The sequence below is a fragment of the Oncorhynchus masou genome, chromosome 15, assembly GCF_036934945.1.
Source record: "Oncorhynchus masou masou isolate Uvic2021 chromosome 15, UVic_Omas_1.1, whole genome shotgun sequence".
Lineage (NCBI taxonomy): Eukaryota > Metazoa > Chordata > Actinopteri > Salmoniformes > Salmonidae > Oncorhynchus > Oncorhynchus masou.
The window spans coordinates 30976078-30993659 of NC_088226.1; the positions used below are offsets into that span (position 1 = coordinate 30976078).

The window sequence follows — 17582 nt, forward strand, 5'->3', positions numbered from 1 at the left end:
GAAAAGTTGATGTTGAGATGTGTTGGTTACTTGAACTCTGTGAAGCATTAATTTGGGCTGCAATTTCTGAGGCAGGTAACGCTAATGAACTTATCCTCTGCAGCAGAGGTAACTTTGGGTCTTCCTTCCCTGTAGCAGTCCTCATGAGAGCCAGTTTCATCATAGAGCTTGATGGTTTTTGCGACTGCACTTGAATAAACGTTCAATGTTCTTGAAATGTTCCGCAGTGACTGACCTTCATGTCTTAAACTAATGATGGACTGTCGTTTCTCTTTGCTTATTGAGCTGTTCTTGACATAAAATACATAATATACAGAAAGTACCCGAGCTCTGAAGCAAGCTTCCAGAAAATTGTAACGGAAATGGCGTTACACCAAACTAGTCTTCCGACTAGCATGGAAGACAGTACCGTGCAGTAACAAAGAGCACTCACTATTTTTCCAACTTAAACGAGGAAAATAAGAACAATCCAACAATCCAACTAAAAAGCAGCATTCCCCAAGAGAGGATGGCTTTAACTTCTGCAGTGATAAATTCATGAACTTCTTTGACAAAAACATCATGATCATTAGAAAGCTCCTCTTTAAATCTGCATATTCCTCCAAAGCTCAGTTGTCCTGAGTCTGCACAACACTGCCAGGACCTAGTATCAAGGGAGACACTCACGTTTTTCTAATACAATATCCCTTGACACATTGATGAAAATAATCATGGCCTCTAAACCTTCAAGCTACATGCTGGAGACTATTACAACTAAACTACTGAAAGAGCCGCTTCCTGTGCCTGGCCTTCCTATGTTGAACATAATAAACATCTCTCCATCCACCAGAAACAAACTCACTAAAAGTGGCAGTAATAAAGCCTCTCTTGAAAAGGCCAAACCTTGACCCAGAAAATTTTAAAAACAAAAATCGGCCTATATCGAATCTCCCATTCCTCTCAATTTCTTTTGAAAAAGCTGTTGCACAGCAACTCACTGCCTTCCTGAAAACAAACAATGTATAGAGTCTGGTTTTAGACCCCATCATAGCACTGAGACAGCAATTGTGGAGGTGGTAAATGACCTTTTAATGGCGTCAGTCCGAGGCTCTGCATCTGTCCTTGTGCTCCTAGACCTTAGTGCTGCTTTCGATCACCACATTCTTTTGGAGAGATTGAAGACCCAAATTGGTCTACACGGACAAGTTCTGGCCTGGTTTAGATCTGATCTGTCAGAAAAATGTCAGTTTGTCACTGTAGATAGGTTGTCCTCTGACAAATCAACTGTAAATTTCGGTGTTCCTCAAGGCTCTGTTTTAGGACAATTAATGTTTTCACTATGTATTTTATTTATTGTTGATGTCATTCTGAAACATAATGTTAACTTTCACTGCTATGCGGACGACACACAGCTGTACATTTCGATGAAACATGGTGAAGCCCCAAAATTGCCCTCAATGGAAGCCTGTGTTTCAGACATAAGGAAGCGGATGGCGGCAAATGTTCTACTTTTAAACTCGGACAAGAGTTCTTGAGACGCTAGTTCTAGGTCCCAAGAAACAAAGAGATATTCTGTTGAATCTGACAATTAATCTTGATGGTTGTACAGTCGTCTCAAATAAAACTATGAAGGACCTCGGCGGTTACTCTGGACCCTGATCTCTCTTTTGACAAACATATCAAGACCATTTCAAGGACAGCTTTTTTCCATCTACATAATATTGCAAAAATCAGAAACTTTCTGTCCAAAAATTATGCAGAAAAATGTATCCATGCTTTTGTCACTTCTAGATTAGATTACTACAATGTTCTACTTTCCGGCTACCCGGATAAAGCACTAAATGAACTTAGTGGCTAAACACGGCTGCTAGAATCCTGACTAGAACCAAAAAATGAGTTCATATTACTCCAGTGCTAGCCCCCCTACACTGGCTTCCTGTTAAAGCAAGGGCTGATGTCAAGGTTTTACTGCTAATCTACAAAGCATTACATGGGCTTGCTCCTACCTATCTTTCTGATTTGGTCCTGCCGTACATACCTACACTTACGCTACGATCACAATACGCAAGCCCCCTTACTGTCCCTAGAATTTCTAAGCAAACAGATGGAGGCAGAGTTTTCTCCTATAGAGCTCCATTTTTATGGAATGGTCTGCCTATCCATGTGAGAGACGCAGACTTGGTCTTGACCTTTAAGTCTTTATTGAAGACGCATCTCTTCAGTAGGTCCTATGATTGAGTATAGTCTGAAGGTGAACAGAAAGGCACTTGTGCAACGAACCGCCCTTGCTGTCTCTGCATGGCCGGTTCCCCTCTCTCCACTGGAACGCGATCTTACTGTCCGGGTTGGCGCCTCCCCTTGGGTTTGTGCCGAGGGGGAGGTCTTTGTGTGCTATCCTCGGCCTTGTCTCAGGATGGTAAGTTGGTTGTTGAAGATATCCCTCTAGTGGTGTGGGGGCTGTGCTTTGGCATAAGGGGTGAGGTTATATCCTGCCTGTTTGGCCCTGTCCGGGGGTATCGTTGGATGGGGCCACAGTGTCTCCCAATCCCTCCTGTCTCAGCCTCCAGTATTTATGCTGCCATAGTTTGTGTCGGGGGGCTAAAGTCAGTCTGTTATATCTGGAGTATTTCTCCTGTCTTATCCGGTGTCCTGTGTGAATTTAAGTATGCTCTCTCTAAATCTCTTTCTCTCTCTCTCTCTCGGAAGACCTGAGCCCTAGGACCATGCCTCAGGACTACCTGGCCTAATAACTCCTTCCTGTCCCCAGTCCACCTGGTCGAGCTACTGCTCCAATTTCAACTGTTCTGCCTGAGGCTATGGAACCCTGACCTGTTCATCAGACGTGCTACTTGTTCCAGACCTGGTGTTTTCAACTCTCTAGAGACAGCAGGAGCGGTAGAGATACTCTGAATGATCAGCTATGAAAAGCCAACTTACATTTACTCCTGAGGTATTGACCTGTCATTTATGAACATTTGAACATATTGGCCATGTTCTGTTATAATCTCCACCCGGCAGAGCCATAAGAGGACTGGCCACCCCCCATAGCCTGGTTCCTCTACAGGTTTCTTCTTAGGTCCTGGCCTTTCTAGGGAGTTTTTCCTAGCCACCGCGCTTCTACACTTGCATTGGTTGCTGTTTGGGGTTTTAGGCTGGATTTCTGTACAGCACTTTGTGACATCAGCTGATGTAAGAAGGGCTTTATAAATACATTTGAATGATTGATTGACTTGGTCTTTTAACAAATGTATACCACCCCTACCTTGTCACAACACAACTGATTGGCTCAAATGCATTAAGAAGGAAAGAAAGTCTACAAATTATCTTTTAACAAGGCACACCTGTTAATTGAAATGCATTCCATGTGATGACATCATTTAGCTGGTTAAGAGAATGCCAAGAGTGTGCAAGGCTGTCATCAATGCAAAGGGTGGCTACTTTGAAGAATCTCAAATGTAAAATATATTTGATTGATTTGTTAAACAATTTTCTGGTTGCTACATGATTCCATGTGTTATTTCATAGTTTTGATGTATTCACTATTTTTCTACAATGTAGAAAATAGTAAAAATAAAGAAAAACCCTTGAATGAGTAGGTGTTCTAAAATTTTGACTGTCAGTACATACACACAGAATGCATTCAGAAAGTATTTCTGAAACCCTTTCCCCTTTTCCACATTTTGTTACGTTACAGCCTTATTCTAAAATGGATTAAATAAATAAAAATCCTCATCAATCTACACACAATACACCATAATGACAAAGTTAAAACAATATTTACATAAGTATTCAGACCATTTGCTATGAGACTCGAAATTGAGCTCAGGTGCATCCTGTTTACATTGATCATCCTTGAGATGTTTCTACAACTTGATTGGAGTCCACCTGTGGTAAATTCAATTGTACATGATTTGGAAATGCACACACCTGTCTATATAAGGTCCTACAGTTGACATGCATGTCAGACCAAAACCAAGCCATGAGGTCGAAGGAATTGTCAGTAGAGCTCTAAGACAGGATTGTGTCGTGGCACCGATCTGGGGAAGAGTACCAAAACATTTCTGCAGCATCAAAGGTTCCCAAAACACAGTGGCCTCCATCATTCTTAAATGTAAAAAGTTTGGAATCACTAAGACTTTTCCTAGAGCTGGCCGCCTGGCCAAACTGAGCAATCGGGATAGAAGGGCTTGTTCGGGGATGTGACCAAGAATGCGATGGTCACTCTGACAGAGCTCAAGAGTTCCTCTGTGAAGATGGGAGAACCTTCCAGAAGGACAACCACCTCTGCTGCACTCCACCAATCAGGCCTTTATGGTAGAGTGACAGCCCGCTTGGAGTTCGCCAAAAGGCACTTAAAGGAGACCATGAGAAACAAGATTGATCTGATGAAATCAAGATTGAACTCTTTGACCTGAAACAGTCACGTCTGGAGGAAACCTGGCACCATCCCTATGATGAAGCATGTTGGTGGCAGCATCATGCTGTGGGGATGTTTTTCAGTGGCAGGGACTGGGAGACTAGTCAGGATCGAGGGAAAAATTAACGGAGCAAAGTACAGAGAGATCCTTGATTAAAAACCTGCTCCAGAGAGCTCAGGACCTCAGACTGGGGCGAAGGTTCACCTTCTAAAAGAACAACGACCCTAATCACACAGCCAAGACAACGCAGGAGTGGCTTTGGGACAAGTCTCTGAATGTCCTTGAGTGGCCCAGCCAGAGCCCGGACTTGAACCCGATCGAACATCTCTGTTGAGATCTGAAAATAGCTGTGCAGCGACAGTCCCCATCCAACCTGACAGTGCTTGAGAGGATCTGCAGAAAAGTATGGGAGAGACTCCCAAAATACTGGTGTGCCAAGCTTGTAGCGTCATACCCAAGAAGACTCGAGGCTGTAATCGCTGCCAACGGTGCTTCAACAAAGTACTGAGTAAAGAGTCTGAATAGTTACGTAAATCTGATATTTAAAATGTAAATTTTTGATACGTTTGCAAACATTTCTAAAAAACTGTTTTTCTTCATCATTATGGGGTATTATGAGTAGATTGATGACGAGGGGAAAAACAATTTAATCCATTTTAGAATAAGTCTGTAACAAAACAAAATGTGGAAGAAGTCAAGGGGTCTGAATACTTTCCAAATGCTCTGTACATACAGTATGAGGAGAAAGCTGAAGTCGTAACCTTTTCACTGATGTAATCAGATCTCATGTTTGATTCCCAGTTCGTCCACTAGATCGCAGTAGAAGATCACATGATGTGACTTGGCCACTTGAACCCAGATGCGCCTGGTTTGATCTGGTTTGGGTAGTAGCTCAGTGTAAAAATGACTTTACGGATTTTCAAGCTGACATCTTAAAAGGACCCTAGCGATTTTAAATAACACACAGACAGGCAACTTCAAACTCCTTTTCCCATTTATTTTCCCCGTTGGAAACCAGTGAGATATATCAACAGCGCATAGAGAGGATGCATTCAAGGCCATGTCAAATTTCATGTAGATGGAGAAAGAAATGCATTGCATTACAATGGCCACCAATGTGTACCATTTCCACGCAAACACTTTTGGTGACTTTACCTATATTGCCTACACTATGAATATGAATAATTTATGGCCTGTGGAATTGGCATAGTAGGCAATTTAACCAATCACAGCCCTCCTTTAACTTGTATAAATAAGTTGAATATCCTGCAAATCACCAGCAGAGGGCTACCATTTTGAATCCATTTTCACATTCACTCTGTTGGTAATGCTTACAAATTGGATCATAACTTTAAAACTACCAGAGATCCCACTCTGGAACTTTGATATGCCCGTAGAGTGTATTATGTTCAACAATATATTGAAACATTTGCCAAATCAAAAATGGGATATTTCAAATAATCATGTTTATTTTTCAATATTCATATATTAATGTAAAAGATTAGTGATATAAAAATACTACTCATATGACTCATATTACAGAGCAAGTGGTAAAACTTAAAATGACACAAATGTTTGCTTTGTAGCACCTACAGATGAAACACCACGGAGTCTTAAAGGAGGCCTTGGTAAGGACAAAATGTCATAAATATGCAAACTTTGAAAAGTTTTTCTTCAATTATGCTTTTATATACAAATATCAAATATATGTCAACAATCCTTCCTCCTAAGGACTATTCTATGGATTACATTTTGTGGTATTTCTTTGTCTGGGTTTCGTGAGGAATCACAAAGATCAGAATCAAACATGAAACAAATAAAAAATAATATATTTTTCTTTATTACAGTGATGGTTTTGCTAAAGCTAAAGTAACATCTTAAACTTCAAATACAGTCGGTTGCAAATAACACTATTAACATATAATTTTCCAGCTAAGACTATTACCAACTGAAGACTATAATGAGACATACAGTATTTACTGTTAATCATTAATCAAGCCTCAGCGCTGTCCAGTAACCCAATCAGCTAGCGGCAGAGAGGACCAGGGAGGACATGCCTGCACCGTCTAACATCATTAACGCCTCACACACTTCCCAGAAACCAACGCCGCCTGCTCTCAACCAAGCAAACCTGATTACTCTAACTGGGGAACGTCACCGGGCCAGGGCTTGGCAGAGCTGCGAGTGTTGTGTGTAAGGTCCTATTCTGTTCTGTTGCCGCTGCCTCAATCAGGTTAGCTGGTTAATAAGATCTGCTCTTTCTCTCTACAACAGCTGGCCTGCTGTAGGTCTGTCACAATACTGTAACCTATCTCCCTTTCATGTAAACACACAATGCTCAAGTCATGGTATAACACATGGTTAACTCTGTTTGAGAGGTTGTAATTTGATTTGGTAGATATTTGATTATCTGACGGAGGGAACACCCATTCATTTTGGTGTTAACCCATTCATGATTGGTGTCCACAGTGTGGTGGGAATCACGTTTAGCTGGCAGTGAACACCAGGTTTTACACTATGCAAAAACATTACAGTAAATGTGTATGAATACAATATTAATGTATATAAATATGTTATTTCACTGCCTGTGCCATATCTAGGCACTGACTCAAGAATCCATAGGTTAAGTGCTGCACATATCCACAAACTGAGGTAACTTGAGGTCAGTCAACATCCAGTCAGACTTGTTAGATTAGTGTTGGATGAGTTGTAATGAAATCCACTGAGGGTGAAGACATGGAAAGCTTAGTGCTGACCGGCCCAGGGAATCAAATATGTAGGAAGACCATTCAAACTGTTCATTATGGAGCAAAACCTCACTGGAAAATAGTGTGAGAGGAATAAGAAGAGATCTCGTGTGTGTGTGTGGCCAGTAGGGGAGTCTTACCAGCAGTAGTCCAGTAGATGTGGAGGCAGTACAGGGATGTAAATGTGTTGCCAGTTCATGGGGAACAACATGGCAGCAGAGCCGTGGACACACGCAGTTAACTATGAGAGGGACAAACACAACATATTATAACAGAGCCAATCGTGGCTTTTCTCAAATCTGACTTGAGGCTAGAACTACTGCTAGTTTTCATTTTAAAGGTAGATTCAGCAAGATGGCAATTGGCTCCTTTGTGTATGATGATGTCGTCTTGCTGAATGTACCTTTTAAGGAGCTTCAATCTTTAGTGAAACACCAAAATGTTCAACCCCCCCCCCCCCCAAAAAAAAAAAACAGACGGTATGATCTGTTGTGTTACTGTTGCCAATGTATAGCTCAGCTTTCACCCCAAAAATACAAGACTCAGACATGACACTGACAGCTTTGATAGTGGTGTCACACACACACACACACACACACACACACACACACACACACACACACACACACACACACACACACACACACACACACACACACACACACACACACACACACACACACACACACACGAATAGAAGAAGAGAGAGACTGAAAGATGGATAACAATCAGGTTAGAGTAGTGTGTGTGTATGTGTGTGTGTGTGTGTGTGTGTGTGTGTGGTATGAAACCTTGTGATGGATACAACAAGAAATAAAGGATGAAAAGAATGGCAACAAAGACCTGACACTCAAAACATTAACCCCTGTTTGTTATCATTGTAGAAAAATAGACACAGAAGAGTCACTGTTTATTTTCAAATGACAGTTGTATTTCCTCTTTTAGGATATAATGTATAAAGACAAATAGATGAGCATAGACTGTGATCCTGGAGTTATACAGGCTCTTGACTACCTAGTAATTGTAATGACCTGCGCACGCACGTGCACACACTAGTATACACCTGTACACACTAGTATACACTTGTACACACTAGTATACACTTGTACACACTAGGGTACACACACACACACACACACACACACACACACACACACACACACACACACACACACACACACACACACCACACACACACACACACACACAGGGGCAGCCTAGCTAGCTCATCCTGCAGATTAAAATAACATGATTAAATATAGAAAGAGAACAGTGGTCTGAGGGCTCTGTGGGGACTTCATTAGGGCAAATTGCCAAAGAATGAAACATGAGTTAGCCAAGAGAGACCGCCAACGCTTGCGCTACGGGCTGGGCCAATACCGCGGGGACCTGGGAGCAGGCGCTATGCTTGGAAGTGTGAACCACAGACACACACACAAACTACACACAATGTCACAAGTGACCGGCGAGCTAGCAAACGCGGCCAAGCTTGGCGACTGAACTGAACCGACACAAAGAGCACCAAGCCCCCCCCCCTTAAAGAAAGAGCCTGAACGCCTGTGTAGCTCTTAACATATGATGTGTGTGTGTGTGTGTGTGTGTGTGTGTGTGTGTGTGTGTGTGTGTGTGTGTGTGTGTGTGTGTGTGTGCGGTGGGGAGGTTCAACCGTTTTCATTTTTTATTTCGAGAGAGGAGCAATAAATTTACTCTCCTGCAATCTCTCCTGCAGTCCCACCATCATTAAGGCTTAATCAACTTTTAATTGGTGTCTTGCTCCGCATATCTGCATACGCATACTGGCTTGCCGCCTCCTTCAAATAAAATACAACAATGCTCCCGTCCTGTCAGATTTAATTCCCCAGCAAACATTTTTTTCTAAGAAGGAAATAAATCAATTGTGTGAATATTAATGTGAGAGTGTATCAGTTGGAGACAGGAGAGTATCAAAGCCGTCTTGCCTTTCTCTCCTCTCCTAGTAAATGGTGACAGTATAAACCTATTAAATAATGATGAAGAAAGGTCAATGGAACAGCAGTGCACACCTCCTTTGTATACACGGACACACACAAACAGGCACACAGAGACAAGAAAACACGCACACACACACACACACATACACAAACTCCTTCCTCAGGGAGACAGAGAGAGAGGAGGCTCAGCCGTTGGTACCAGGAGGTAATGGGACAGAAAAAAATAGCTAACCAACTCCAATTATCTCAGCCACAGCCTGTCCTCAAGGTGAGGCTCACTTAGCCCTCAATTGGCCTGCTTTACTCTCAGGTTAAAAGAGAAGACAGCATATCTCTCTTCTAAGGATGGAGGGGGTTCTACTGGAACTAAGATAAACATAAGAAATACATTTTTTCTTGATGTGATTTGTTCCTCCCCCTACCAACCGGAGAGGAGGAAGATGAGGTTGTAGGAGTCCAAAGGCATAGTTCATACTTCCTCTCACATTTAACCCAAACCAACCCCATGTCTATCTATAGCCAGCTAACACACAGGTGTTAGAGACGATTAAATCAAAAATAGACATTTGTAAGCGCTTTCTTTCTTTCTTTTTTTCTCAGGGGCTCCACCAGAGAGCAGGTCGCGGGCGGCGAGGAGCCCTTATAAAATATTTGCCAAGCTAATAAATAATAGATGTGTGGAGCCAAATGGCTTACACGCTCCACAAAAGACCTGGTGCTTAATATTCCATTCAGTGGAGAATCACAGATACAGCACAGATACAGTCCCCAAGAACAAATACTGGATTAGGGCTGCTTTAGGTGCTAGCCTTGGCCCTCTGGGACCTGGGGTCCTCCCAGTAATGAGCCTCTGCCTCGGTCTGTGTGTGAGTGTGAGTCTCAGATGGGTCAGAGATTATACAGCAACAACCTGCTTCTGAAGGCACCAGATCCCCATCCAGCCCTGACAGCTCTCCTAAGTCCTCACATAAACTGACCACATTAAACACACAATACTATAAACTGAGCGAAACGGAAGATATTAACACAACATTTTCCCTTAACAGGCGACAATCCGTGGACACTGTGTACTAACGATCATTCTATTCCTAAATAACTCGGTCAATTGAGCAATATTTTTGCCCCCCTCCCCCCCACAATATCCACTGTTATTAATTCAATTTAATTGTGAGACCTGTTTCAAGACAGTTATGATTGTATAGTGCACTCGGTAAGGAACTAATAACGTACTAAGAACTGATTTGTGAAAGCAAGCCGCTCAGAAGAATGCAGTTCATCAGTGATGTGAACAGGGAGCGTGGGTGGCAACAGATAGGTAACTTATCAAAGACAACGTTGTTCGTCATCAAAGAGCACGTCACGACACTTCCGTAGGAATCGGTTGTCTTAGTCGGAGAAGCGTGCTGCTCTGCCTTTAAAACATCTGCTTTAACAAGCAAACAACCAGGCACACACTCTATGTGTGATGTTCACCAAGACAGGACGCTGAGTAACTGTGCTACAACACGCTCACCCACACCATTCTTTAACTGGTTTAGACTGGCCTGGGGGAGGAATAGGCAACATCAACAAACCTCAAACCTCAATTCTCAACTCTTCTTTTCTGCCTTTTTCGCCAATCTTCTCTTCTCTTTCCTCTTCTCCCCTCCCCCTCTCGCCAACCTCATACACCTCACCACGTCCTCTACCCTATCCCTCCCTCCCTTCCCCTTCTTCTCTCCTCCTCTCCTCATCCAAAGGAAGACACCCAATTACCTCTGCTCTCTCTGTGTGTTGACAAATGCCTGGTATCAGTGCAGAGCCACACAGGTGTGCCACTAACAAGTAGATGGCACTGAGACACGGAGAAAGAGGGCATCGCAGTAACACCAGGCCACCCTCACACACAGTCACATCCACCCCTGCACACACACAAAAACAAAAATCGGCAACAAAATAAGAAATGGGGAACAAAAACACAAAATACAAATGATGCGCTAACCACCAGCCACCATAAGAAATGTGGCTGTAGGGACAAGAGGGGAAAGAAAGACAAAAAGCAGACAGAGAACAAGAGGTGGAAAGAAAGGTGACAGAGTGAGAAAGCAGAAAGAGACACCGAAAGAGAGCGACTAGGAGCAAGAGAGAAAGAAAGCAACGGGAGACGGAAAGAGAAAGTAGGGAGGTTGATAGACTAGAAGAAGTGGAGAGTGAAAAGTGAGAAGTAAGTTTTAGGGCCAAGGCGCTGTGCGGTGGTGAGGCAGGCAGGCAGCTAGCACTCAGGGCCGTGGTGGATGGATGGTCCTAGTTAGCATAATACTGACAGCATGATGAGAAGGCTGCTGTCAGGGGCCTGCCGACTGCCTACCGAGGGGGCCAGGGCCCGGCGAGGCCAGGGGAGGGGAAGATGAAAGACACGGGCCTCCCAGCTGACTAGTTAGAGGAGGCCTGATGCAGCACAATTATACGGCGGCATGACAAGCCTGCATGCTCGGCTGACTGCCTCGGCCATCGCACCGCACCACCACACGCCTTTCAAAAACAGTGGTACCACTCACCTCCGGTCACAAAACAGCAATAAGTCAACTGATGCATTGTTGTACCATCATGATTTATTCCTTTGCTGTTGGGAGCTTGCAGGCATGCCGCCATGTTCTGCTACACTGGCACAGCGGGATCACTAGGGGCCCTAACACACAGGCAGGCCCTCTGCCTGGAGCCCATATAATGTATGCCGTGTCTAGTCTCTCTCCCATGCTCTCTCTACCTCTTCTTCTCTCCATTTCTATCTTTCTCTTTCCTTTTCTCTCTTTCACCATCTCTCAGAGGGACAGTGGTAGCAGGGGTCAGATGGAGGCCTAATCGCTCTCTTCTTTCTGCAAACTACTCTTTAAAAGTAATGCCAGGGATGGACTGAGAGAAACACACACTCTACTAATAAAAAGGACAGCATTTATGTATTGATTGATGGACGGAGGGAGGGAGAGATGAACAAATAAAGGCTTATGGGTGGTCTAACGATGGGCGTCGACCTATAGGTTAAATAAACCTCAGACAGTTTGTCTTGTCGCGACGCAAAATTGTAAATCACACAGAATATCACTTCCAGCCGTCTGCTAAGAAAACAGCCGTCACCCGTGGCTCTGATAATTTACACCCTGTAACCCCCGAGTCAGTGGGCACTGCTGGGGCTCTTAGGGGCTGACATGCTGAGGGGTGGGGGGTGGGAAGAGGTGAGTGGAGGAGAGGGAGAGATGAGCAGAAAGGGGAAGAGAGGTGAAATTCTCTGAGGGTTGGGTAATTTTCTACACCTTCCCCGGACCCCTCCACTCCATCCTCAGGGAGACCTTGGGTTCCTCTCCCCACCCCGCTCCCCAGTTCAGCATTTCGGCCTGCAGGAAGATACCGGAGCAGAATGGTAGAGATAGGAGCGTGGATGACATCACTCGTGCTCTCCCTCTCATAAACATTTGGCTCTGCTGCCAGCCACAATGATAAGTACAGAGAGAGAAAGACCTCTACGGGTACTATGGCAGAGATTTAAATGCCTAATAACTGATAATAAACTAATGTAAGAGAGTTAGAGCGTCTAATAACTGATAATTTATGGCTCGTCAGCCATTAAAAGCTAGAACTTTAAGACAAACAGTCAAATATAATCCTGGCTTAGTGCTGGCTTTACTACTTGCCAGAGACTGGAGATAGAGGAGCCGGATGACTGGAGGACCACTGAACTCTGTCCGTGTGTGTGTGTGTGTGTGTGTGTGTGTGTGTGTGTGTGTGTGTGTGTGTGTGTGTGTGTGTGTGTGTGTGTGTGTGTGCACGCGCGTGTGTGTGTCTGTGTGCATACGTGCATTCAAACTGTGAACGTTTAGATATACATTTTGATGAAGTGCTTGTAATATTAATGAGGAATGCCATGTTTAATCAGAAACATAAAGCCTGGATAGTATAATGTCCCTCTGAAAGCATGAATCTGTACCACACTAGTGTTCCATGAAGAGGTACTCACAGTGCTAAGCTTGCTTGAGGTAATGATGATGCGTCTTTCGTGCAGCATGCTGGCATACAGATGCAGCATATTGTTGATGTCCACCGCCACAAAATACTCTGTCAGGTTCCTCTGGATTGGGAAAACAGAGGAGACAGGACAGTTAGTGACTTTATAACGACACACTTCTCAGAGCACTAGGGACGGCTCTTTCCTGTAAATCGAGGACGTAACCATTATCACAAATTCAGATCATAGGTTTACGGTATTTCACAGAAAACTCAAATGGACAGCAGTCTCCAACTAAAAACAGTTCAATGGTCAATTTAATTCAAAATGCACAATATATCTTGCGCTCTATTCGACGGGGTAAGATCTAGGTCTTGCACACTGGTAAACCAGAAGGGTAGACTTACACTCTCGGGGATTGTGGGCAAGCCGTTGATATCTGGGGCTATGAAGTAGGAGTGCTGAGGAAACACAAAGTATACGGAGAGAAGACAGGGTCAGCAACGTAGCGCAGCACGCCACTCATAGAGTGATCTATAACTCCTCTGTCTGTGGGAATTGTTAAGCTTCCGTCTGTACTGAAATGACTAGGAGGGCAGCACTGACACGCACACAAACACACGCACTCACACACATGGCAGCCTGGATCCCTATACCCTATAGATGTAAGATTGAGCTCTCTGGTGGGAAGTTGAGATCTCTGGTGGGAAACAAGGTCTTTATTTCAGCATTAAAGAAAGCACAAACACACACAGGTTGCTGAGAGGATCAGAGAGATGCCTGTCTCACTTTGGGGGAGCAGAGCAGGTTGACTGTTTGGATCAAAGAGGCCTGGACAGCCCATTAACCACTCTTTACACTTTCAATTTCTCTCTCCCTGTCATGCTCTTCTTTTGATACTTTTTTACCCACACCATATGATGACAGACACACATACAAGTGCATGTCCACACTCATAAAATGGATTAGCCCCAGCATTTTGCCTCCTTAGAAGAGAGCAGAGACAGAGAACCCATCACCAAGCACTGGTCCAAAACTACAACACCCACAATCCCCCTCACCTGGGAAAAGTGATTAAAGCAATAGGCAAAACTACAGTCAGCCACAAACAACCTCTGATGACAATTCACCTAGACGAATGATGTAACCTAACATTTAATTGCTGATGGCGATATTGTGCTATATATATATATATATATATTGTATATATATATATATATATATATATTTGCTGCCAGGTCAATGTTGCAATGAATAATGTAAAATAATATTGATGCCGCCACCTCCAGGAATGTTGTCAGTAGCCTGATGTCTGAATGGTGGGCTATTGTCGCCTTATAAACCCAAGGCACAGCACGATCATTGTATTCTCAGTTCAGTTCCATCAGTCCCAGGCCCTCGCTGTGTGTTTTCTTATCTGTTTTCTTGTTTTTTTTTCAATCAATGTTTATATAAAAACATGAAATATGGGTTAACGGGAAAGGCATCAAGGAGACTTTCTGAGCACAATTGCCTTTGCTTTAAACACGCACCATAAAATAGACTTTAAATATTCAGAAAGAGAATACAGTAGCATGGAACAACATTAATCATTCACTAAGTTTGATTGTTTTCCAGAGGAGAAGAAACAGACACCAAGGCCCAGGATAGTTTGCTTTTGTGAGATTTAAAAAGATAGCCAGGCTTTTTTGGCCAAATTGGAAAGCCTCAGCTCCCATGCGGTTAGTGCAGCAGCAGCGGTTTAAAATTTCCCATCTCTTTCGCTCTCTCTCCCCTCCCTCCTTTTTCTCCCCGCTCTCTTGTTCACTCATTCTTCTCCTCCACTCACCGGCTGCCGGCTTGGTGCATCTCTCAGTACTTGCCCAGTGGCTATATGCAACAGCGCGGTCTTCACAGTGAGAGCGATAGAGAGCAAAACAGAGTTCACACTTGAAAGGGGACAATGATCCGTCTTTTTTTTTTCAAGGCTGTCATGATAAAAACAAAAATAACTTTTTTGTGGAAGATTCTGCTTCATCAATTAAAAATCTAACTTGTATTTTCTACAGAAAGCAGTTGGACCCTAACCTCTCCTCTCGATGTGTTCTCAATGAACGTTGGTAATGAAAAATAAAAGCATATTAAAAGCGTGCCAGACTAAAAGTGACAGAATAAATTGTATTTCCCCCCTCATAATTCAGCACAATTCCACTTGTTAACCTTTCTACGCAATGTATTGATTACTTAATAAAGGCAACTGGAATGAATGTAACTGTATAATTGTATAACCCCTAGAGACATTAGATATTACATTGAGAGAGAGGCTAGCTGATTTAATTAGTCTAAATAAAGAATAGCAGATCCTTATGGACAAAGACTAAAACCCAATACAGTAAAGTATGCATAATAACATGAACACAGAATTATATTTTAAACAATAGTTGCTTTTTTGGTAATTGAAAAACTATATTTTTGTTTTGTATACTACCCTCAAAGTACATTTCGGTTTCAAAACTGTAAGTCCTACAAACACATGCTTAGTACTGGTAGAAAGGTAAGAAATGTGGTATTATGATAAAGGTGCTAAAAAAACTGAAATGTATGTTCTTGTTTTTTACATTGTCCCCATGTTGGGGAGTGAGATATTTGAAAGTCTAGGTTTGAAATAAAATACAGTACCAGTCAAAATTTTGGACACACCTACTCATTCAATTATTATTATTTTTTACTAATTTCTACATTGTAGAATAATATTGAAGACATCAAAACTATGAACTATAAAACTATATTTTATAATTGAGATTCTTCAAAGTAGCCACCCTTTACCTTGACAGCTGAGCACTTGTTGGCTGCTTTTCCTTCACTCTGCAGTCTTCAACTAAATTGAGATGGTTTGGAATGAGTTGTACCATAGAGTGAATGAACAGCAGCCAACAAGTGCTCAGCATTGTGGGAACTCCTTCAACACTATTGGATAAGCATTCCTCATGAAGCTGGTTGAGAGAATGCCAAGAGTGTGCAAAGCTGTCATCAAGGCAAAGGGTGGCTACTTTGAAGAATCTCAAATATAAAATATATTTTGATTTGTTTAAAACATATTTGGTTACTACTATATGTGTTATTTCATAGTTTTGATGTAGAAAATAGTAAAAATAAAGAAACTTTGAATGAGTGTCCAAACTTTTGACTGGTACTGTTTTTTACCAATTACTGTTCTAAAATTATTTTTTAAAAATAAATTAATTAATAGATACTTTAACTTAATGTTGGCGCTCTAAACATGCTCAAACAGCCATTTCAAAAGTGCAGGGCTTGTGCAATGTGCCATGCTGTCATTTTTTTCCTATTACAGGAATGATATATACTGATCAAAAATATAAACGCACCATGTAAAGTGTTGGTCCAATGTTTAATGAGCTGAAATAAATTTTTAAAAATACATTTGTTTTTTAATTGTTCATTTCTCTACCATAAGCTGCCTCCAACAAATTTGACAGTACATCCAACCGGCGTCACGCCTGCAGACCACGCCAGCCTAGCACATCCACATCCATCTTCTTCACCTGTGGGATCGTCTGCCGGTGGGTGGGTGGATGCTGAGGAGTATTTCTGTCTGTCAGTCCTTTGTGGGGAAAAACTCATTCTGATTGGCTGGGCCTGGCAATCCAGTGGGTGGGCCTGGCTGCCAAGTGGGTGGGCCAATGTCGTCCCAGGCCCACCCATGGCTGCACCCCGCCAAATCGTGTGAAATCCATAGATAAGGTCTAATTTATTTATTTCAATATATTCCTTATATGAATCGTTTACATTTTTGCATGTTGCGTTTATATTTTTGTTCAGTGTACATTTGAGGAGACAGCAAAGTCTCTACCTAGCCAATGATGTACATTTTTCCCCTGTCTGATTCCGAGTTCGTCCACTAGACAGCAGTAGGATATCACATGATGTCTCTTGGCCAAATAAATAAAATATGACGCAGACAGGTGAGGAAACCTCAAACAACTTTTCCCATTCACTTTTCCTATCGTAAACGACGAGGTAGATCAATGGCGCATGTGGAGGATGCATACAAGCTAATGTGCAAGGAGAAGGAAATGCATTGCTTTACAATGAACATCAGGGTATACCCTTTCCATGCATACTAAATGTTTGCACTTTTGGTGGATTGACCTGCATTGCATACTCTATGAATGACCATAATTGCGGCAGGGTAGCCTAGTGGTTAGAGCGTTGGACTAATAACCGGAAGGTTGCAAGTTCAAAACCCCTAGCTGACAAGGTACAAATCTGCCGTTCTGCCCCTGAACAGGCAGTTAACCCACTGTTCCTTCGCCGTCATTGAAAATAAGAATTTGTTCTTAACTGACTTGCCTGGTTAAATAAAGGTAAAATAAAAAAATAAAAATGTATGGCCAGCAGTAATATTTCAGTTTGACTTCCAAAAAGACAAGGACTTTAGCATTCAAATGATATGTTACTTTCAATTGTCTGACGAAAAATGTTGTGTGGG

General features: G+C 42.6%; 1 protein-coding gene across 5 annotated transcripts in view; it reads right to left on the reverse strand.

Moving 5' to 3' along the window:
• Positions 1-17582, reverse strand: part of LOC135556146 (DENN domain-containing protein 1B-like) — a 183880-nt gene that overhangs the window by 54033 nt on the left and 112265 nt on the right. For 4 of the 5 annotated variants that reach the window (XM_064989093.1, XM_064989095.1, XM_064989096.1 and 1 more), the window contains 4 exons: positions 14922-14981; positions 13501-13554; positions 13106-13216; positions 7285-7385 (listed from right to left, as the gene is read on the reverse strand). In XM_064989093.1, the coding sequence (XP_064845165.1) occupies positions 7285-7385; positions 13106-13216; positions 13501-13554; positions 14922-14981 (326 nt within the window). The remainder of the gene's footprint in view (positions 1-7284; positions 7386-13105; positions 13217-13500; positions 13555-14921; positions 14982-17582) is intronic. The other variant, XM_064989094.1, reaches the window with a different exon arrangement.